Raw genomic sequence first — 22,274 nt, forward strand, 5'->3', positions numbered from 1 at the left:
TGGGCCGGGGGGGTTCGGGGGTGGCGGCCCAGTTTGGGCCGGGGTGCAGTGGGGGAACGGGCCTTCTTCTTTTTTTCTTTTTCTGTTTTGTTTTCTGTTTTCCTTTTATTTGTTTATTTTCTTTTCTGTTATATTTCATTTAAAGTATTTAGGCATTTTATAAAAAGGAGTTTTCTCCACCATAATTGCCAGTGTATTATTTAGCACCCACAGAACATTTTTGTTTGAGTTTTTGAAAACTTTTATTTTTTACTTTAATTATATTTGAAGTTTGAACTAGGAGTTAGAAAAGGAAGGTGATTCAAATGTGATCAAGCCCTGTTTAGCAACATGATTAGCTTAATCACAGGGAGTTACTGTAGCATGATTCCCAGGGTGTTACATCCTCCGTGTCAACTGATGACACAAATTATTACAAATTATTACGAGTCTCTGCTGGTAAAGTAAAACAATGTTGATATTGCCATGGTCAATCGTTGTCAACGAATAAAATAGTCCATTGCCTTGCCTCCAAGGTCAGTTAGACTAACCCGGTTGTGCTTCCAAATTTATTTTGAGGAGATTTTATACATTCATTCTTCTGGGGCCACCAATGGTTTTCCCCGTGCACAACTAACTTAATTTTGATTGTTACCGACGCAGTTTGTAGATTTCCCTGGAGGAAAGCTTTCCTTTGTTGGTGAAATGAATTTCCTGCCGGAGTCGCAAAGGGAAAGGATCAATTGTTACCGTGTTCTTGACGACGATGGTGGGACTATATACAGCAGTAGATTCCAAGAGGTGTAGTACCGCCATTGCCATTGCCATTGCTCCACGAGTGAATAATTTTGTTCTGAAGCATGTCTCTCATTCTTGTCAGGTCAGTAAGGAGTTGGCTCTGAAAATGTACAGTAACATGGTCACCCTCCAGATTATGGACACAATCTTCTACGAAGCTCAGAGGCAGGGAAGAATTTCCTTCTATCTGACTTCCAATGGTGAAGAAGCAATCAACATAGCCTCTGCTGCTGCGCTTAGTGCTCAAGACATTGTACTACCTCAGGTGCATATCATCTGCTCCAAAAAAGAATGTTAGTGCTGAATAGTATTGATTTTACTTATTTTTCTTTTCTTGGCCGGAAATTTTGGAGCCAAATGAAGTACAGGGAGCCCGGTGTTCTTCTATGGCGTGGCTTCACACTGCAAGAATTTGCAAACCAGTTGTTTGGGAACAAGCTGGATTACGGTAAAGGCAGGCAGATGCCAATACATTACGGATCAAACCGTCTGAATTATTTCACAGTCTCATCGCCTATCGCGTAAGTATGAAATACTTCCTTTTCCTTCCTTTTCGGAAAAGAAAAAAAATGAAATACTTCCTCCTTCCTTTCTGAAAAAAGAAAAGAAAAAAGAAAAATGTTGTGCAAGTGAAGCAGAGATTTATCCTTGTTGGCAATTGATCAGCACTCAGCTCCCTCAAGCTGTTGGCGCTGCCTATTCTCTCAAGATGGACAAGAAGAAGGCATGTGCCATCACGTATTTCGGCGATGGTGGCACGAGCGAGGTAGATGAACAATCATTGGTTGCTTACTTACAACTTGTAACCAGATCTCTCTAACAGCTGAAAAACGTCAGGGAGACTTCCATGCCGCGCTCAACTTCGCTGCTGTCACGGAAGCGCCAGTGATCTTCTTCTGCCGCAACAATGGCTGGGCAATCAGCACCCCAACCGCCGAACAGTTCAGAAGTATGAATTGTGCCTCTGCTCAATCATACAAGGGGATATTGGCACGGGCACTGTATAAAACCCAACTACTCTTGCAGGTGATGGAGTTGTTACCCGCGGTCAGGCCTACGGAATACGCAGTATCAGGGTAGACGGCAACGATACTCTTGCTGTGTACAGTGCAGTCCACACCGCCCGGGAAATGGCTATAACTGAAGGAAGGCCTATTTTAATTGAGGTGCACAATAGTATAGTTTAACAAAATTTCAGAATATACCATTTGCTGAGAGTACTTTACTGAGTAGAAAGCTTTCAGGCGATGACCTACCGAGTCGGCCATCACTCGACATCCGACGATTCAACCAAGTACAGGCCGGCTGATGAGATGGAGCATTGGCGAACAGCGAGGGATCCCGTCTCCAGGTACAGAAAATGGGTTCAGGGGAATGGATGGTGGTGCGACACTCAAGAGTCTGAACTCAGGAACAATGTGCGGCAAGAGGTAATGTAATATTGGTGTTGCAGAAAGGTGGATCTGGACCTCTGTAATGCATTTAGTTTTCATACATGACCAACTGAAACTGTTAGCTCATTTCTGTGCAGCTCCTGCAAGCCATTCAGGTGGCCGAGAGGATGCCAAAACACGGGCTTGCGGAGCTCTTCACTGATGTTTATGATCAAATGCCTTCCAACCTTCGTGAGCAAGAGCGGTCGCTGCTGGATACCATCAAAAAGCATTCTGCAGAGTATCCAGCTGATGTGCCTGTTTAGTCCTATTAGCCTTAGCTCTGCAATGTTGAGTCTGCAAGTACCCATGAATGATGATTTAGTTGGTACCATAAGAGTTAATATTGATTATAGCTTGAATTGTATGTAATTTAACAAGGGGGGATAAACTGCACATCAAAAATCTCTGAAAGAAATAATACAAGAGATTGGCTGTTGCTCACACAAAGAATAGTTGTTGCTGACATTTATGTTGAACAAAGCTATGCTAAGATATTTATAACTGCAGGCAGATGCCTCTTTTATTTAAGACATGGCTGTCACCACTCCTTAGATGTACAAATGTGATACAACAAGGATTGCCTTTGTCCCAACAAAAAGGTCATTTACACATAAACAGTGTGAATAAGGTGTGGCATTGCGATCATTGTTTTGGATCAATCCAAGTACAATAGGGAAGGTTCAAACCAAAAAAGCTTCTACAATGGGGAAGGGGCCTGGCTTTTCTCCTTGATGGCCTCCTGGACAGACTTCAGCAGTGATGGCATCAACTGCTTATTTGTGGCAATGATGCCTGTGTCAACATCAAGAAATCTCCCTTTCGAGAAATCGAGATCGTTTCCTGAGGCATCTGTTACTACACCTCCAGCTTCTGGGGAACACACGAAAAGGGAAAATAAGGAAATATGTATCCTTGAGCCGAGTTCCTTGTTTAAAAATAAATAAAGAGAAATGTATTACAAAAATAAAGAGAAATGCATTACCTGTGACGACAATTGCGCCAGCTGCATGATCCCATATCTTTTCCTTATAACCCTTGTGTGGAAAACGCAAGTAAATGGCACCATCGCCACGGGCCAGAGCACCATATTTTGCTTGGCTATCTATTCTGACTGGAGGAGCTTGGACACCAAGTTTCTGGTAGCACTCAAACACGGTATTAGTTTCTACTAAAACGGATATAGCCTAAGCAAAGACTAGTCAAGATCAAACCTCCGCTATAGAGCCAGTTAAATCATGCATTGTGTGTGCTCCTTCATAGGATTCAAAGAACGAGGCATTCACTGGATTGTCGATGGTACAAACACTAATCTATAATGAAAGTTAACCAGAAGCGAGTCAATAATAAAAACAAAATATCTCACATAGGTAGAAATAGGCTTAACTATTTCAAATCAAAATAAAAGAGCTAGAAAATGGTAATAACCTTTTGTGGTGGAGAGCCCTCTAATGACTCTACTTCAGCACCACAACCAACTGTAGCTGAAAAGAGGGCCCCCATTTGATCTCCGCATGAGCTACCATTGAGGTTGCTTATTGATGCCAAAGGAAGATTTGGACATCCCAACACGCCCAAAACAACTTTGCCCTCATCAAGCAGTGCCAGTGCGATTGCATATTGGCCTCCTCTCAAGAAACTGAATCAAGTTATTAAAACAACACAAAAATGGTCAAAATGTATTATAGGCAAAGATAGTAACAACAAGAGGTGCTGCATTGCATATCATTGTTTTTCAGCAGGAAAAATCCATCATCAAATGGCGGAATGTCTTTCTTTTCAAACAATGGTAAGTACTGTCCACGATTGATCAGGTTAGAATGTTTTAGCTAAAATATGGGACATGAAAGAAAGGGCATTCAATCTAGCCAGCTAGCTGATCAGTTTTTAGCACTTCACGAGCTATCTCAGATAAGGGAACAGAATACAGTTTACTAAGAACTGGTTCACAATTTTTTTGAAGTAATATTGGCACTTCTACTGCTTGTCATTGTGTAAGATGATCCTTCCATCTCATTGCGTCAGATGGTAATGTCATTTCTACCAAATTGTTTGTGCCATGGAAGATCAAGGGCAACCCTTCAATTGTAGAGTCAAATTATCAATTTGTTGTACATGAAGGGTGTGTGCTTGATTTTAGGTTTACCCACTTCTGCAGCTTAAATTTTCAAAAACAAATCATAGATGTGCATCATGTCATAATATGAGGACCTACAAAAACACGGAACATTATTAACAAGCATACCCCGCGCAAAAAGAAAAAGAAAGTAACTTATTTTTTGAATAGTATAATTGCAACACTTTTCTTTCTTTATTTTTTTATCATATATTTGCATGAATTTTCGCAGGTGAAAAAGTTCTTACAATATGCACATCCATGATTAATTTGAAATTTTTCTCAAAATGCACAAGTACCTAAACCCTAACCTCAAGAATCCACCCTTGAATCTACATTTAGTTTTCCCTTTGCTGTAATATTGCTTGCATGAGTTTAACTTCATGAAATTCTTCTGCTTTATGTGCAACGCCTATCATGCTTATGGTTTCTTAATTGAAAAGACAATGTAATAGATAAAACACTACCTTATTGACCTTTTCTATTTAATATAGGAAGGGCAAAATGTACATCAATGTAATATCAGCATAAATGCCAAGAGAGAATTGATATTTTGCTTAACATATCCATACAGTAGCATGCTTCACTAAACCAGTTATGCAAAAATGGCACATCATCGCATGTTTGTCGATGGCATATGAGATGCACCAATATACTTGAGCGAGGCATAAATCAGATCTAAGAAACACAGATAAATTATTAAATAAGATAATTGGTAAAATAATTCATTCTGTATGAAGAACTTAAGAACCATAGGTCAGGAATTCAAGTCATTTGAAAGAAGGCAGTGGTGCCTGCTACCTTGAATAACTAATGATTAGGAACACGGACAGCAAATCAGCAACGCTGGTTTTGGTGAGAAAGAAGGCACTTATAATAACTAGTAGAGTAGATGGTAGAGTAATGGTGGGAAAAAAATGCATTTCTCGCATTAGCAGATTGTGACACCTGCAGGTTGCAGTTACCATAGCTCACCCTTTAGTCCCATCAATTGGATCCAGAACCCAATGTCGGCCAGATGGACCTCCTTCAGACTTCCCAGTATCAATTGCAGAGAGGATACCTTCCTTAGATAAAGTAATGTTGTATGAACCATCCTCAGCGAGAGTTTCATTTACAAGATCAGTAATATGTTCCAGAATTTCTTCAGCGCTATCCTTTCTCAAGTCTTCTGAGTCCTATGTACGTACAACCACTTAACCGAAAAATACTTATGTACTATTAAACACAGAGTAATTCAATAGCAACACAAGTGAATTACCTCTTCGGCCACCATAGAAAATGAACCAGAAGTTACTTCCATATTTAACGCAAGGCTTACCAATACTTGAGATCCTACATGTACTAAAAGAAAATTAGCAAGTGAGGAAGTTGAGAGGAAGAACAAGTTTCATGTATTAGTCTTAACCGATTGACGAGCATACAATTCTGAATGGTCTTTAAGAAATCTTATCATCTCGGTGTAAGAAACCTTATCATTAAGAAATCTTAAAATCTCCATATAAGTTAAAGCAAGAAATAATAGAGGACTTCTGGAGTAACTTGAATTATGGTTAAGTATGGGCACTAGTTATTAAGCATTAAGCAGCAAACACAAGCACTTAGAGGTAAACAGTTACAAAGTGGGCATGTACCATAGTCAGCTACTGTCACAGGACTTTTATCTGCCTTGGACTGAATATCTGATTGCAGAATTTCCTGTTGTACAGTCTGAAGAAGGAAGACACGGAGCAAAAGCAATAAATTCCAGCTGCAGGAATGCATCAAGAATCTGAAGAACGAAGCAAGCAATGCAATCAACAAGACACGGATGTATGTAGACATATTTTAAAGTGTAGATCCACTCATTTTACTCCGTATGTAGTCACTTGTTGAAATGCCTAGAAAGACAAGTATTTAGGAACGGAGGGAGTAGTACAATAGAAGATTTATACGAGTACTATACTGTAAGAGATGATGTACCCTCACAGAGATTACACTGCTCGTATTGTAAGAGTTGATATACGATATCGTCTTGAAAGTGTAATTCAAGATGCAAAGAAATGGAATAAAATGGTCGCTCGTGCATGCTACCCATGAATCAGCAACGCTCCCCACCCCTCTTTCGTCGCAAGGGCTGAGCAGCCGGCGGCAGTAGCGCGTAGCGGCAACACGGTTTCCGCCGAGCGGCGACCTCAACACAGCAAGGAGCGGATGTGAGATACGAAAAGGGGCACCTGGCATAGGCGGGCGGCAAGGGCGACGGCCTTCTTGGCGGCTGCAAGCTCGGCGGCGTACGGGGGGCTACCGGCGGACCCTGACATGGCGCGGGCGGAAAAGAGGGGTGGCGCTTGGCGGGGCCACCAGAGGGGGGAGCGCAGCGGCGCGGAGGAGGCGAATCGGCGGTAGGTGGGGCGGCCAAGGTGGTGGGAAGGCAGGGGATAAGGGAGGCGAGCACGAGGTGGGTTTCGGGCGAGGGAGGAGGAGGGAGCGAGGAGGAGGCCCACGCGCGAAGCCATGCGCTGTGTCTTTTTTTTAAGGGAAATTAGGGATTTTATTCATTGATCAAAACATCCGGAATACAAATAAGGACACAAATAAGGACTGTGCTAATGTCCATACGTATGGACTATTAGCGGTAGATCCGGACGATTCATCTATAGCCGCTCGGAGGCCATCCATCTCCGATTTTCTGGTGCTACATCGATCCATTTTCTATCGTGACTTTGATCCATCCATGATGCATGCATCCATTCATGCATGCAGAAAAAAAAACCGAAACTAATGAGTCAGCAGATTCTTTTTCGAGACTGAAAATTCAAAATGTTTTGTAACTCAAACATCGGCCATATTGAAAAACTGTCTTCACATAAAAGATTCGTTGCAACGAGACCTTCAAAACTAGATCCCATGTTGGTATGTTCCGATGACTTTTTTCGGGTAAAAAGTTACCACGCATGTGCTACGTAAGTTATCACGACTGTAACACACAATTACCAAGCTATTTTCATGGAAAATACCGGGCATAAAAAGATGGTCTTCCAACTTTACCAAGATGGTCATCCTAGATTCTCAAACAGCCGCTCTGGTACAAAAACCATTTTCACATAAAAAATCGTTGCGACAAGGCCTTCGAAACTAGATCTCATGTTGATATGTTTCAACAACTTCTTTCGGTCAAAAGGTTATCAGGCCTAGACTAACAAAGTTTATCAACTCTGTTGCGTGTATATTACCATGATATTCACACACGAGTTACCGGAGGGTGTTTTTCAACAAGTTCCTCCCCCTCCCGGTCAAAAGTTATCACACCTGGACTAAGTAAGTTATCAACTTAGTTGTGCGTATATTTTCAACAACTTTTTTCATGGGTCAAAATTATCGTTGTGTTTGTACATAAGTTATCAGGTCCAGGAGCCTGTGTTACCATGTTATTTACAGAGTATGTTTTCAATAACTTTTTCCACGGGTCAAAAGTTATCGTGGTGTTTGTACATAAGTTATCAGGTCCGGGAGCCTATGTTACCATGTTATTTATAGAGTATGTTTTCAATAAAAAAATTCACAGGTCAAAAGTTATCGTGGTGTTTGTACCTAAGTTATCAGGTCCGGAAGCGTATATTATCACGCTTTTACACAGAAGTTATCGGTGGTATGTTTTCAACAACTTTTTTTCCACGGGTCAAAGTTATTATGGTATTTGTATCTAAGTTATCAGGTCCGGGAGCCTATATTATCATGTTATTTACACGAAAAGTTGTATGTTTTAATATCTTTTTCTCCGTGTCAAAATTATCGTGGTGTTCGTACCCGAGTTATCAGGTCCGAGGACGTATATTACCATGCTATTACTTAGAAGTTATCAGTGGTATGTTTTAATTTCAACAACTTTTTTCCACAAGTTAAAGTTATTGTGATGTTTGTACCTAAATTATTAAGTCAGGGGACATATCTGTTGGGGAACGTAGTAATTTCAAAAAAATTCCTACGCACACGCAAGATCATGGTGATGCATAGCAACGAGAGGGGAGAGTGTTGTCCACGTACCCTCGTAGACCGAAAGCGGAAGCGTTATCACAACGCGGTTGATGTAGTCGTACGTCTTCACGATCCGACCGATCAAGTACCGAACGCACGGCACCTCCGAGTTCAGCACACGTTCAGCTCGATGACGTCCCTCGAACTCCGATCCAGCCGAGTGTTGAGGGAGAGTTTCGTCAGCACGACGGCGTGGTGACGATGATGATGTTCTACCGACGCAGGGCTTCGCCTAAGCTCCGCAACGATATTATCGAGGTGTAATATGGTGGAGGGGGGCACCGCACACGGCTAAAAGATCGTAGATCAATCGTGTGTTCAGAGGTGCCCCTTGCCCCCGTATATAAAGGAGCAAGGGGGGAGGCCGGCCGGCCCTTGGGGCGCGCCAAGGAGGGGGGGAGTCCTTCTCCTAGTAGGAGTAGGACTCCCCTTTCCTAGTCCAACTAGGAAGAGAGAAGGGGGAAGGAAAGAGAGGGAGAGGGAGAGGGAAAGAGGGGCCGCGCCCCCCTCCCCTAGTCCAATTCGGACTCCTCATGGGAGGGGGCGCGCCACCTCCTGGGCTGCTGCCCTCTCTCTCCCCTCAGGCCCACTAAGGCCCAATACTTTCCCGGGGGGTTTCGGTAACCCCTCCGGCACTCCGGTTTTATCCGAAACTTCTCCGGAACACTTCCGGTGTCCGAATATAGTCGTCCAATATATCAATCTTTATGTCTCGACCATTTCGAGACTCCTCGTCATGTCCGTGATCACATCCGGGACTCCGAACAACCTTCGGTACATCAAAACATATAAACTCATAATATAACTGTCATCGTAACGTTAAGCGTGCGGACCCTACGGGTTCGAGAACTATGTAGACATGACCGAGACACCTCTCCGGTCAATAACCAATAGCGGAACCTGGATGCTCATATTGGTTCCTACATATTCTACGAAGATCTTTATCGGTCAGACCGCATAACAACATACGTTGTTCCCTTTGTCATCGGTATGTTACTTGCCCGAGATTCGATCGTCGGTATCTCAATACCTAGTTCAATCTCGTTACCGGCAAGTCTCTTTACTCGTTCTGTAATACATCATCCCACAACTAACTCATTAGTCACAAATGCTTGCAAGGCTTATAGTGATGTGCATTACCGAGTGGGCCCAGAGATACCTCTCCGACAATCGGAGTGACAAATCCTAATCTCGAAATACGCCAACCCAACAAGTACCTTTGGAGACACCTGTAGAGCACCTTTATAATCACCCAGTTACGTTGTGACGTTTGGTAGCACACAAAGTGTTCCTCCGGTAAACGGGAGTTGCATAATCTCATAGTCATAGGAACATGTATAAGTCATGAAGAAAGCAATAGCAACATACTAAACGATCGAGTGCTAAGCTAACGGAATGGGTCAAGTCAATCACGTCATTCTCCTAATGAGGTGATCCCGTTAATCAAATGACAACTCATGTCTATGGCTAGGAAACATAACCATCTTTGATTAACGAGCTAGTCAAGTAGAGGCATACTAGTGACACTCTGTTTGTCTATATATTCACACATGTATTATGTTTCCGGTTAATACAATTCTAGCATGAATAATAAACATTTATCATGATATAAGGAAATAAATAATACTTTATTATTGCCTCTAGGGCATATTTCCTTCGATATCTTACCATGCTATTACTTAGAAGTTATCGGTGGTATGTTTTCAACAACTTTTTCTCACGGGTCAAATTTATCGTGATGTTTGCATCTAAATTATCAGGTCCGGGAGTCTATATTATCATGCTATTTACACAAATAGTTGCCCAGATATGTTTTCAACGATTTTTTGCAAGCAAATAATGGGTAAGTCGGTCTATAATAATCATGTTTCCATAACATATACAACTTGGTAACTATAAAAATAACCATGTTGATAACTACAACCCGGTGACTACATAATTGTTATGTTAGAACTACATATAGTTTTCTCTCCTATAATGACCCCTCTCTCACCAAATTACTATGAAGATTTGATTGGATTCTACCATGATACGACGCGCCACCTTCCCTTTGCCAACATCTCCCACCTGTCCAAGTGCATCTCATGTAGAATCCTCTTTGATCCCACCACCAACGTCGTCCTCGGCATCATCGGAGTGCTCGCGGGGATGCCTACTTCCATCAAGAAATGAACCACAAGATGATTTATGAGTGAAAGAAAAACCGGAAATGCATTCTCTATAGAAGTACAACAAAATCCGAGTAGTACCAATTCCTAACAGAAAAAAAACAAATGGATGGCTGCACCATAGCAGTGGCCTACTCGCGGTAACCACCTACCTACTGTATTAGCCCACTTCCAAACAACACATGCTGTTGGCTGAGATGGTCACCAGGTATAGTCAAGGCCAGAAGTGAGACTGCAGGTGCAGGATTCGATTCCTGTTGGCCCTACTTCTTTGAAAAAAATTAGCCAACGACCGACGATGATGGAAGCGTGCGTGCCTGTTGCCAACGACCAGTCGGCAAGAATTTAGCTTTATCGTACAAATAATGTTTGGGGGAATCCCTAGCCACATGTGGCGACCCTCCAGAAGCGACGAAGCTGCCTTGGACAAGGCATGAGCTTCAAAATTCGCCTCCCTAACCTCAAACCGAAAAGTAACTTTAACAAAATCCTTAACTCTATCTCTAATCTCATATAGAATCATGGAATAAGGTGATTGCGCACCCTGGTTGATATCCGAGACAAGCTGCATACAACCTGAAGCTATTATCAAATGTGATATGTTGATATCCTTTGCGAGGGAGAGGTCTTCATTGCATGCACAAGCTTCCGGACTTGGTGCATCAACTAGTCCTTCAAATATCGTCGCCGAGGCTCCCAGATACTTGCCATCCTTGTCTCGATAAACAGCTGCAGCAGCACTCATGCATCCATTGCGTGAAAGTCCTCCATCAACATTTATCTTTGCCGAGTTTTCACCCGGAGCGATCCACCTCTGGACACGAGGCTGGGCTGCCCCCATAGTTGGTTGTACGGTCCTCACCGAAGCAATCTCCAAATCCTCCAAATACCTATTGATGAAGCACATAGTTGTCAGAGGGCTCTGAAACTCGTTATCATGTATTGCACACCTCCTCGCCCACCAAATCGACCACATTATTATCATGCAAAGCCATGCGATGTGTCTGTGTGTGAGCAAAGAGGTCGAGATGCAGCGGGGAGCGGATCAGCTAACAGCCCAGCAAATTATGCTTTCTCTTGAGTCTTGACTATTTGGCCCATTACCTGCAGCAGGGGGATTTTCTATTACGGCCCTGCTACCTCCACTACTGCCCCTGCGGGCCAGACGACCACCTCATCCTTGGCCCAAGGCCTGCAAGATGGCACTTAATAGGGGCAAAGGTATCCCCATTTTTTTAATGAGAGGATAGCTATTGATTTTCATGAAGCCCCTTGATGATCCCACAATAACGTGTGATGATGTTGCGCCTTATCAATTGCTAAACCCATGCTAGAGTATGATCAAGCTGATTAGGAAGGTCGAATATTGCAAGCAATCTACGAACAAGCAAGAGCCAAGAATTGCAAATATTTGCTACTCCCATCTATCCATAATAAGTGTCGCGGTTTTAAACTAAGGTTGAACTAAACTTAGTTCAAAGCCGAGACACTTATTTTGGATCGGAGGAAGTAATAAAGATGAGTTATTAACTTATTATTGACGAAACTATGTTAACTTCTAACTAAACCAAACATAAATCTAAACGGTGTCCTAAGGGTTGTATTTATGGGGCGGGAGGATAAAGGCAGATTACATTCATCCTTGAGAGGTGAGGCCGAGATCTATCGTAAGTTGGTTTCCCCCACTCATAAGGACTCAAACTGCCTGTGACATGATATTTCCAAAATACATGGCCCTGGCCAAAAAAATAAGATGGGGCAACACATGTAGATGGCTATGGATGAAAGTTGTGTAGTGGAATCTTGTATATTTTGTCCAAGTCTTCGTAAATCATATAAGTGCATCTAGTGCCACCCTTTGTTAGCTTTGGAGTATTGACGTCAAACTTGGTTAAGGGACTAATGTGTTTGTGAGATTCACAAAAGAACACAGATAGAAGTCCCTGGAGATTCGGTTTACCCATCAAAGATGATCCCTAAAAATGTGTGAAGACATTGAAGATAATGGTGGTACGTAAGGCTTTCGCTTGAAGACAATGGAGCGCGAAGACATAGTCTTTTCGTAGTTTCAGTTTCTTCTTTCTTGAGTCATAGGAACCACCGTACTATTAAGTGGGGTCGAGGCAAACAAAGTCAGAAACTTACATGATGCTCAACCTAAAATCCTATGTCTTGTAGTGAAGACAATGAGAGAAAACCTCTTCTAGAGTTGGTCGAGTCAGCTTTGCTTGTAGCCCAAGTCAAGCTATCGCATGTGTTTGAACTCTGACCGTTGGACACGTGTCAGATCACCACTGACCCAGGGTGAAAGTGCAACTATCCCTGGGTGGTTTTGGTAATTCCTAACAACATATAGCTCATTGAGCTAATGCTATTTCAAGATAGATATTTCAGGAAATCTCAATGATTGGCATGGCATGGATTAGAAAGTGGATCCTTCAAAATGCTAAGGACAAAAGATTGGCTTAAGCTCAAAGCACAAGACTCTACATTTTCTATTTTAGTGGTCCAAGATCACATTGAGTCTATAGGAAAAGCCAATACTATTAAGTAGGGATGAGGTGTTGCTTAATGAGGTGCTTGCTCAAAATGCTTAGTGATATGCTCCAAAAAACCTCCACTACTTTCTCATATCCACATATGTCCCAAACCAAAAGTCCAACTCGGCCCCACCGATTCTTTCTATCCGGAGCCACCGAGTTCAGTTGACATAGCCACTGCCAGAAACCCTAGTATTTTCGGTCTCACCGATAGGGATCTCAGTCTGACCGAGATGGGATTGTAATCTCTCTGTTTCCCGTCGTAACGTTTCGGTCCAACCGAGATTGCATTGCAAACACTCTGTTTCCTTTTTGTAACGTTTCGGTCCCACCGAGATGAGTGAATCAGTCCCACCAAGTTTGCCTGACCAACTCTCTGTTTGACTATTACCAAAATCGGTCCCACCGAGTTTGTGTAATCGGTCTTACCGGGATTACGTTATGTCCTAACCCTAATGATATCGGTCCCACCAAGTTGACATGTCGGTCCCACCGAAACTCCTAACGGTCACATTATGAACCAAATCGAAATCGGTCCCACCGAGTTTTGTGATTTGTGTGTAACGGTTAGATTTTGTGTGGAGGCTATATATACCCCTCCACCACCTCTTCATTCGTGGAGAGATCCATCAGAACATGCCTACACTTCCAATACATATTTTCTGAGAGAGAACCACCTACACTTGTGTTGAGGTCAAGATATTCCATTCCGACCACATAAATCTTGATCTCTAGCCTTCCCCAAGTTGCTTTCCACTCAAATCTTCTTTCCACCAAATCCAATCCTATGAGAGAGAGTTGAGTGTTGGGGAGACTATCATTTGAAGCACAAGAGCAAGGAGTTCATCATCAACACACCATTTGTTACTTCTTGGAGAGTGGTGTCTCCTAGATTGGCTAGGTGTCACTTGGGAGCCTCCGACAAGATTGTGGAGTTGAACCAAGGAATTCGTAAGGGCAAGGAGATCGCCTACTTCGTGAAGATCTACCCTAGTGAGGCAAGTCCTTCGTGGGCGACGGCCATGGTGGGATAGACAAGGTTGCTTCTTCGTGGACCCTTCGTGGGTGGAGCCCTTCGTGGACTCGTGCAACCGTTACCCTTCGTGGGTTGAAGTCTCCATCAACGTGGATGTATGATAGCACCACCTATCGGAACCACGGATAAAAAATCTCCGTGTCAACATTGCGTTTGCTCCCTCAAACTCCTCCCTTTACCTTCATATGCAATTGTTTTACATTCCGCTGCTATACTCTTAGAATTGCATGTGTAGGTTGATTGCTTGACTTGTGCTAAGTTGTTAAAATCTGCCAAGAACTAAAATTGGGAAAAGGCTAGATTTTTATTTGGTCAAGTAGTCTAATCACCCCCCTCTAGACATACTTTCGATCCTACAAGTGGTATCAGAGCTTTGGTCTCCATTTGCTTTGATTTCCATAGCTTTTGGTGCTCATAGCCTTGGTTTCACAACCTAGGAGAGTATGGCGTCTAGCGAGGGAAATTACCACCGTAGAGGTCCTTACTTTGATGGTACACATTTTGCTAGTTGGAAGCATAAGATGAAAATGCATATTCCTGGACATAACCCCGCCGTTTGGGCTATTGTGTGTATTGACTTGCAAGGTGAATTCTTTGATGGGAGAGAACCAAACCGTGAAGCTACCGCGGAAGAGTTGAAGATGTTACAATACAATTCTCAAGCTTGTGATATTCTCTTCAATGGATTGTGCCCCGAAGAATTCAACAAAATCAGCCGTCTTGAGAATGCAAAGGAAATTTGGGATACTTTGATTGATATGCACGAAGGTACCGACTCCGTCAAGGAATCCAAATTGGATGTGCTTCAAAGTCAACTTGACAAGTTCAAAATGAAGGATGGTGAAGGTGTCGCTGAAATGTACTCTAGGCTTGCTCTCATCACAAATGAGATTGACGGCTTGGGAAGTGAAGAGATGACCGACAAATTCATCATCAAGAAGATCCTAAGAGCCTTGGATGGAAAATATGATACCGTGTGCACATTGATCCAAATGATGCCCAATTACAAAGATCTCAAGCCAACGGAAGTCATTGGAAAAATTGTTGCTCATGAGATGTCACTCAAGGATAAGGAAGAGCTTCACAACAAGTCTAGTGGTGATTACAAAGCCTCGTGTGATGCTCCCACATCATCAAGTGAGAAACAAACCTTCAATTAATAATTGAGCCTAATGGTCAAGAACTTCAACAAGTTCTACAAGAGTAGAAGCAAAGAAAGAAGTTCCAAGTCAAGGTCCTACAATGACAAAAGATCTTCTAGTCGTGAGCGTAATTGCTACAATTGTGGAAGACCCGGACACTACTCCAATGAGTGTACGGCTCCCTACAAAAGAAGAGAAGATTCTCCCAAAAGAAGTAGAAGAGAAGAATCACCACCAAGAGAAAGGAGGAGTAGAGATGATCGTTATGAACGAAGACCCTCTCGGAGAAGCAAGGACTCGGAAAGGAAAGAAAAGTCATCAAGGAGCTACACAAAAAGAAGACATCAAGCTCATGTTGGTGAATGGGTATCCGGCTCCGACTCCGACAATCACTCCGAAAGAAGTTATCACTCCGACTCCGAATATACTCAAGATGAAGGTTGATAACCCACAAGTATAGGGGATCGCAACAGTTTTTGAGGGTAGAGTATTCAACCCAAATTTATTGATTCGACACAAGGGGAGCCAAACAATATTCTCAAGTATTAGCAGTTGAGTTTTCAATTCAACCACACCTGGATAACTTAGTATCTGCAGCAAAGTATTTAGTAGCAAAGTAATATGAAAGTAACGGTAACGGTAGCAAAAGTAATATTTTTGGGTTTTGTAGTGATTGTAACAGTAGCAACGGAAAAGTAAATAAGCGAAGAACAATATGTGAAAAGCTCTTAGGCATTGGATCGGTGATGGAGAATTATGCCGGATGCGGTTCATCATGTAACAGTCATAACATAGGGTGACACAGAACTAGCTCCAATTCATCAATGTAATGTAGGCATGTATTCCGAATATAGTCATACGTGCTTATGGAAAAGAACTTGCATGACATTTTTTGTCCTACCCTCCCGTGGCAGCGGGGTCCTAATGGAAACTAAGGGATATTAAGGCCTCCTTTTAATAGAGTACCGGAACAAAGCATTAACACATAGTGAATACATGAACTCCTCAAACTACGGTCATCACCGGGAGTGGTCCCGATTATTGTCACTTCGGGGTTGCCGGATCATAACACATAGTAGGTGACTATAGACTTGCAAGATAGGATCAAGAACTCACATATATTCATGAAAACATAATAGGTTCAGATCTGAAATCATGGCACTCGGGCCCTAGTGACAAGCATTAAGCATAGCAAAGTCATAGCAACATCAATCTCAGAACATAGTGGATACTAGGGATCAAACCCTAACAAAACTAACTCGATTACATGATAGATCTCATCCAACCCATCACCGTCCAGCAAGCCTACGATGGAATTACTCACGCACGGCGGTGAGCATCATGAAATTGGTGATGGAGGATGGTTGATGATGACGACGGCGACGAATTCCCCTCTCCGGAGCCCCGAACGGACTCCAGATCAGCCCTCCCGAGAGGTTTTAGGGCTTGGCGCCGGCTCCGTATCGTGAAACGCGATGAATCCTTGTCTCTGATTTTTTTCTCCCCGAAAGTGAATATTTGGAGTTGGAGTTGAGGTCGGTGGAGCGTCAGGGGGCCCACGAGGCAGGGGGCGCGCCCCCACCCTCGTGGACAGGGTGTGGGCCCCCTGACGTGGATTCTTCTTCCAGTATTTTTAATATTTTCCAAAAATAAGTTCCGTGGAGTTTCAGGTCATTCCGAGAACTTTTGTTTCTGCACATAAATAACACCATAGAAAGTCTGCTGAAAACAACGTCAGTCCGGGTTAGTTTCATTCAAATCATGCAAGTTAGAGTCCAAAACAAGGGCAAAAGTGTTTGGAAAAGTAGATACGACGGAGACGTATCAACTCCCCCAAGCTTAAACCTTTGCTTGTCCTCAAGCAATTCAGTTGATAAACTGAAAGTGATAAAGAAAAACTTCTACAAACTCTGTTTGCTCTTGTAGTTGTAAATATGTAAAGCCAACATTCAAGTTTTCAGCAAAGATTATGACTAACCACATTCACAATAACTCTTAGGTCTCATGTTTACTCATGGCAATGGCATAATCAACTAGCGAGCAATAATAATAAATCTCGGATGACAACACTTTCTCAAAACAATCATGATATGATATAACAGGATGGTATCTCACTAGCCCTTTCTGAGACCGCAAAACATAAATGCAGAGCACCTTTAAAGATCAAGGACTGACTAGACATTGTAATTCATGGTAAAAGAGATCCAGTCATAGTCATACCCAATATAAACTAATAGTAATGGATGCAAATGACAGCGGTGCTCTCCAGCTGGTGCTTTTAATAAGAGGGTGATGACTCAACATAAAAGTAAATAGATAGGCCCTTCGCAAAGGGAAGCAAGGATTTGTAGAGGTGCCAGAGCTCGATTTTGAAATAGAGATAAATAATATTTTGAGCGGCATACTTTCATTGTCAACATAACAACCAAGAGATGGCGATATCTTCCATGCTACACACATTATAGGCGGTTCCCAAACAAAATGGTAAAGTTTATGCTCCCCCTCCACCAACAAGCATCAATCCATGGCTTGCTCGAAACAACGAGTGCCTCCAACTAACAATAGTCCCAGTGGGAGTTTTGTTTGCAATTATTTTGATTTGATTTGCATAAAGCATGGGACTGGGCATCCCGGTGACCAGCCATTTTCTCGTGAGTGAGGAGCAGAGTCCACTCCTCTTGAGAATAACCCGCCTAGCATGGAAGATACAGACAGCCCTAGTTGATACATGAGCTATTCGAGCATACAAAACAGAATTTCATTTGAAGGTTTAGAGTTTGGCACATACAAATTTACTTGGAATGGCAGGTAGATACCGCATATAGGAAGGTATGGTGGACTTATATGGAATAACTTTGGGGTTTAAGGGTTTGGATGCACAAGCAGTATTCCCGCTTAGTACAAGTGAAGGCTAGCAAAAGACTGGGAAGCGACCAACTAGAGAGCGACAACAGTCATGAACATGCATTAAAATTAATAGACATTGAGTACGAGCATGAGTAGGATATAATCCACCATGAACATAAATATCGTGAAGGCTATGTTGATTTGTTTCAACTACATGTGTGAACATGTGCCAAGTCGAGTCACTTAAATCATTCAAAAGAGGATACCACCCCACTATACCACATCACAACCATTTTAATAGCATGTTGGCACGTAAGGTAAACCATTATAACTCATAGCTGATCAAGCATGGCACAAGCAACTATGATCTCTAATTGTCATTGCAAACATGTTTATTCATAATAGGCTGAATCAGGAATGGCGAACTAATCATATTTACAAAAACAAGAGAGGTCGAGTTCATACCAGCTTTTCTCATCTCAGTCGGTCCATCATATATCATCATAATTGCCTTTCACTTGCACGACTGAACGATGTGAAAATAATAAGAGTGCACGTGCATTGGACTAAGCTGGAATCTGCGAGCATTCAATAAGCAGGAGAAGACAAGGCAATATGGACTCTTGGTTAAATCAACAATAATGCATATAAGAGCCACTTCAACAATTTAATCATGGTCTTCTCCTATCGACTCCCAAAGAAAAGAAAAGAAATAAAACTATTTACACGGGAAAGCTCCCAACAAGCAAAAGAAGAACGGGAAATATTTTTGGGTTTTCTTTTAATTATTACTACTACAGCAAGAAAGTAAACTAGCTAAAAGCTACAACTATTTTGTTGGTTTTCTTAAGGTTTTTTAAACACACAAGAAGAAAGCAAGAAAAAGAAAATAAACTAGCATGGATATTAAAGTGAAAGAGTATGAGCACCGACATCTAGCAATGAGTGTGTGTGAACATAAATGTAATGTCGGTGAGAAATACGTACTCCCCCAAGCTTAGGCTTTTGGCCTAAATTGGTTTATTGCCACGGATGGCCTGGCGGATATCCATAGTTGTAGCCGGGGTCGTACTGTGATGCTGCAGTTATTGCCTCCTGGGCTGCAGCGTGGCGGTGAGCTGCCTCCGCCCTCCTCTCATACTCATCTTCCTCCTCTCTCGTAATAAAATGTCTTCCTTTTGCCTGATATTCAAAGAAGGCAGGAGCAGAGAGAGTAATACGGACAGCACGACGTCTGTCAAAGATTAAGCGATACCCGAGAGGTGATTCATTCCTCTCGACAAACTGATGGTGAACCATATCATTAAAGTCTAAATAAGTAGGAGGCAATTCAATATCATAATTACGTATGGTTACACCAAGAAAATCAGCTAAGCGGGTTGCATAAATTCCGCCAAAGAAATCTCCATTAAATCTATTATGATGCAACCTACGTGCAACAATGGCCCCCAAGTTATAAGATTTGTCTCCTAACACAGCACTCCTAAGAATACTGAGGTCAGGAACACACATGTGACATGCTTCATCTTTACCATTTATGCACCTACCTATGAAGAGAGCAAAATAATGTATAGCAGGAAAATGAATGCTCCCTATGGTAGCTTGTGCTATATCTCTAGATTCCCCCACAGTTATACTAGCAAGAAAATCTCTAAATTCAGATTTGCGAGGTTCACTAGCACTACCCCATTGTGGAAGTTTGCAAGCAGTGGTAAAATCCTCTAAGTCCATAGTGTAAGATTTTTCATAGAGATCAAACATGACAGTTTGAGAATTACGTGAAGATGAATATTCAAACCTCCTCACAAATGAACTAGTGAGATAGTGGTACTGGCTGCACTTTTCTCCCTTGAAGTTCACAAGATCAGCGTTATGCAAATACGCGTTAAATTCTTCCTTGATTCTCGCTTGATCCATAAAGCCTTCTGAAGGCCAATCACAAGGCCGCACTGGAGCGTTCCTTGGTGGCTCATCATCGGCATCGCGCATTGCGAGCCTGGGTACTTGCTTCCTTGAAGGACCACCTTGGTATAATTTCCTAAGCATATTTCTTCCTCAAGGAACAATCTTCCCAAGCAGTTTTGTGAGAGGTGCTTTGAGCAAGGAGATCGAAAATCGCAGCAAAATGAGCTAGAACTCGTGCTTGAGCTGGATGGTGATTTTTTTGGGAGGAAGAAGAAGTGTGTGGGTGCAGGAATAAGTGGAGGGGAGCCACCATGGGCCCACGAGGCAGGGGGCGCGCCCTGGACCCTCGTGGCCAGGTGCTTGCTCCCCCTGCTGTGTTCTCAGTGCCAGATATTCTCAAATATTCCAGAAAAAATCATATTCCATTTTCAGGGCATTTGGAGAACTTTTATTTTCGGGGTATTTTTATATTGCACGGATAATTCAGGAAACAGACAAAAAAATACTATTTTTACTTTATTTCAACTAAATAACAGAAAGTAAAAGGAGGGTACAGAAGGTTGTGCTTCTAGTTTCATCCATCTCATGCTCATCAAAAGGAATCCACTAACAAGGTTGATCAAGTCTTGTTAACAAACTCATTCTGAATAACATGGAACCGGAGAAATTTCGAATGACACTATGTTACCTCAACGGGGATATGCACATCCCCAATAATAAGAATATCATATTTCTTCTTGACAGTAGGAAGAGGAAATTCGAAACCTCCAAAAATAATCGATGGAATTTTTCCAATAGAATTGATACTGTGGACTTGAAGTTGTTTCCTCAGAAAGTGTACCGTATGCTCATTACCATTAACATGAAAAGTGACATTTCCTTTGTGGCAATCAATAACAGCCCCTGCAGTATTCAAAAAAGGTCTTCCAAGAATAATAGACATACTATCGTCCTCGGGAATATCAAGAATAACAAAGTCCGTTAAAATAGTCACGTTTGCAACCACAACAGGCACATCCTCACAAATACCAACAGGTATAGCAGTTGATTTATCAGCCATTTGCAAAGATATTTCAGTAGGTGTCAACTTATTCAAATCAAGTCTACGATATAAAGAGAGAGGCATAACACTAACACCGGCTCCAAGATCACACAAAGCAGTTTTAACATAGTTTCTTTTAATGGAGCATGGTATAGTTGGTACTCCTGGATCTCCAAGTTTCTTAGGTATTCCACCCTTAAAAGTATAATTAGCAAGCATGGTGGAAATTTCACCTAAAAACTTCCGGTATATTTCTTTTATTAGTGAAAATTTCTTTCATATACTTAGCATAAGGATTCATTTTGAGCATATCAGTTAATCGCATGCGCAAAAAGATAGGTCTAATCATTTCGGCAAATCGCTCAAAATCCTCATCATCCTTTTGCTTGGATGGTTTGGGAGGAAAAGGCATGGGCAAAGCGCTCAAAATCCTCACCTAGTCCTTCTGAACCCATGGTTCTCTTTCTTTACCGTGCTTCCTAGCAACAAAGTCTCTTTTATCATAATGTTGATTCTTTGATTGTGGGTTATCAAGATGAACAGCAGGTTCAATTTCTACATCATTATCATTGCTAGGTTGAGCATCATCATGAACATTATCATTAACATTTTCATTAGGTTCATGTTCATTACCAGATTGTGTTTCAGCATCAGAAATAGAAATATCATTTGGATTCTCAGGTGTTTCAGCAACAGGTTCACTAGAAGCATGCAAAGTCCTATCATTTTTCTTTTTCTTCTTTTTAGAAGGACTAGGTGCATCTAGATTATTTCTCTGAGAATCTTGCTCAATTCTCTTAGGATGGCCTTCAGGATACAAAGGTTCCTGAGTCATTTTGCCATTTCTAGTAGCCACTCTAACAGCATAATCATTATTCTTACTATTTAATTCAATGAGCAAATCATTTTGAGCTTTAAGTACTTGTTCTACTTGAGTGGTAACCATAGAAGCATGTTTACTAATGAGTTTAAGTTCACCTTTAACTCTAGACATATAATCACCCAAGTGTTCAATCATATAAGCATTTTGTTTCAATTGTCTACCAAAATAAGCATTAAAATCTTCTTGCTTAACCATAAAGTTATCAAACTCATCCAGACAATGGCTAGCAAACTTAGTAGGAGGGATTTCAGCTTTATCATATCTATAGAGAGAATTTACCTTTACTACCTGTGCCGGGTTATCAAGACCATGTATTTCTTCAGTAGGTAATGGATTAAGATCATATATTTCTTCAACAGGCGGTAACT

At 41.9% G+C, this 22,274-nt stretch overlaps 2 protein-coding genes across 5 annotated transcripts in view; one reads left to right on the forward strand and one right to left on the reverse strand.

Moving 5' to 3' along the window:
- LOC100682406 (2-oxoisovalerate dehydrogenase subunit alpha 2, mitochondrial) overlaps positions 1 to 2,743 on the forward strand; it is a 19,856-nt gene extending 17,113 nt beyond the window's left edge. Inside the window, exons 2-9 of the mRNA XM_044540059.1 lie at positions 643 to 780; positions 860 to 1,042; positions 1,141 to 1,298; positions 1,444 to 1,543; positions 1,615 to 1,726; positions 1,804 to 1,943; positions 2,022 to 2,207; positions 2,309 to 2,743. Of these exons, the coding sequence (XP_044395994.1) occupies positions 643 to 780; positions 860 to 1,042; positions 1,141 to 1,298; positions 1,444 to 1,543; positions 1,615 to 1,726; positions 1,804 to 1,943; positions 2,022 to 2,207; positions 2,309 to 2,476 (1,185 nt within the window). The 3' untranslated portion in view covers positions 2,477 to 2,743. The remainder of the gene's footprint in view (positions 1 to 642; positions 781 to 859; positions 1,043 to 1,140; positions 1,299 to 1,443; positions 1,544 to 1,614; positions 1,727 to 1,803; positions 1,944 to 2,021; positions 2,208 to 2,308) is intronic.
- On the reverse strand, positions 2,706 to 6,845 carry LOC123120050 (3'(2'),5'-bisphosphate nucleotidase). 4 transcript variants are annotated; one of them, XM_044540061.1, is made up of 8 exons: positions 6,543 to 6,845; positions 5,961 to 6,036; positions 5,588 to 5,661; positions 5,302 to 5,504; positions 3,639 to 3,849; positions 3,425 to 3,523; positions 3,196 to 3,349; positions 2,706 to 3,083 (listed from the first exon to the last, which is right to left on the reverse strand). In XM_044540061.1, exons 1-8 carry the CDS (start codon positions 6,822 to 6,824, stop codon positions 2,911 to 2,913), a joined length of 1,272 nt encoding a protein of 423 aa, XP_044395996.1. In that variant the 5' UTR covers positions 6,825 to 6,845; the 3' UTR covers positions 2,706 to 2,910. The 4 variants fall into 4 exon arrangements, with proteins under 4 accessions (XP_044395996.1, XP_044395995.1, XP_044395998.1 ...); XM_044540060.1 differs by having other exon boundaries at positions 5,588 to 5,670; XM_044540063.1 differs by having other exon boundaries at positions 5,961 to 6,097; positions 6,543 to 6,792.
- Positions 6,846 to 22,274: the final 15,429 nt, after the last annotated feature.

The sequence above is a fragment of the Triticum aestivum genome, chromosome 5D (assembly GCF_018294505.1).
Source record: "Triticum aestivum cultivar Chinese Spring chromosome 5D, IWGSC CS RefSeq v2.1, whole genome shotgun sequence".
In the NCBI taxonomy this organism is placed as follows: domain Eukaryota; kingdom Viridiplantae; phylum Streptophyta; class Magnoliopsida; order Poales; family Poaceae; genus Triticum; species Triticum aestivum.

Coding starts and splice junctions, on each gene's coding strand:
- LOC123120050 (XM_044540060.1), bottom strand. CDS start 6,824: ATGGCTTCGCGCGTGGGCCTCCTCCTCGCTCCCTCCTCCTCCCTCGCC. Junction 5,505..5,587: donor TTTCTATGGTGGCCGAAGAG/GTAATTCACTTG, acceptor GTACGTACATAG/GACTCAGAAGACTTGAGAAA. Junction 3,850..5,301: donor CCAATTGATGGGACTAAAGG/GTGAGCTATGGT, acceptor AACTTGATTCAG/TTTCTTGAGAGGAGGCCAAT.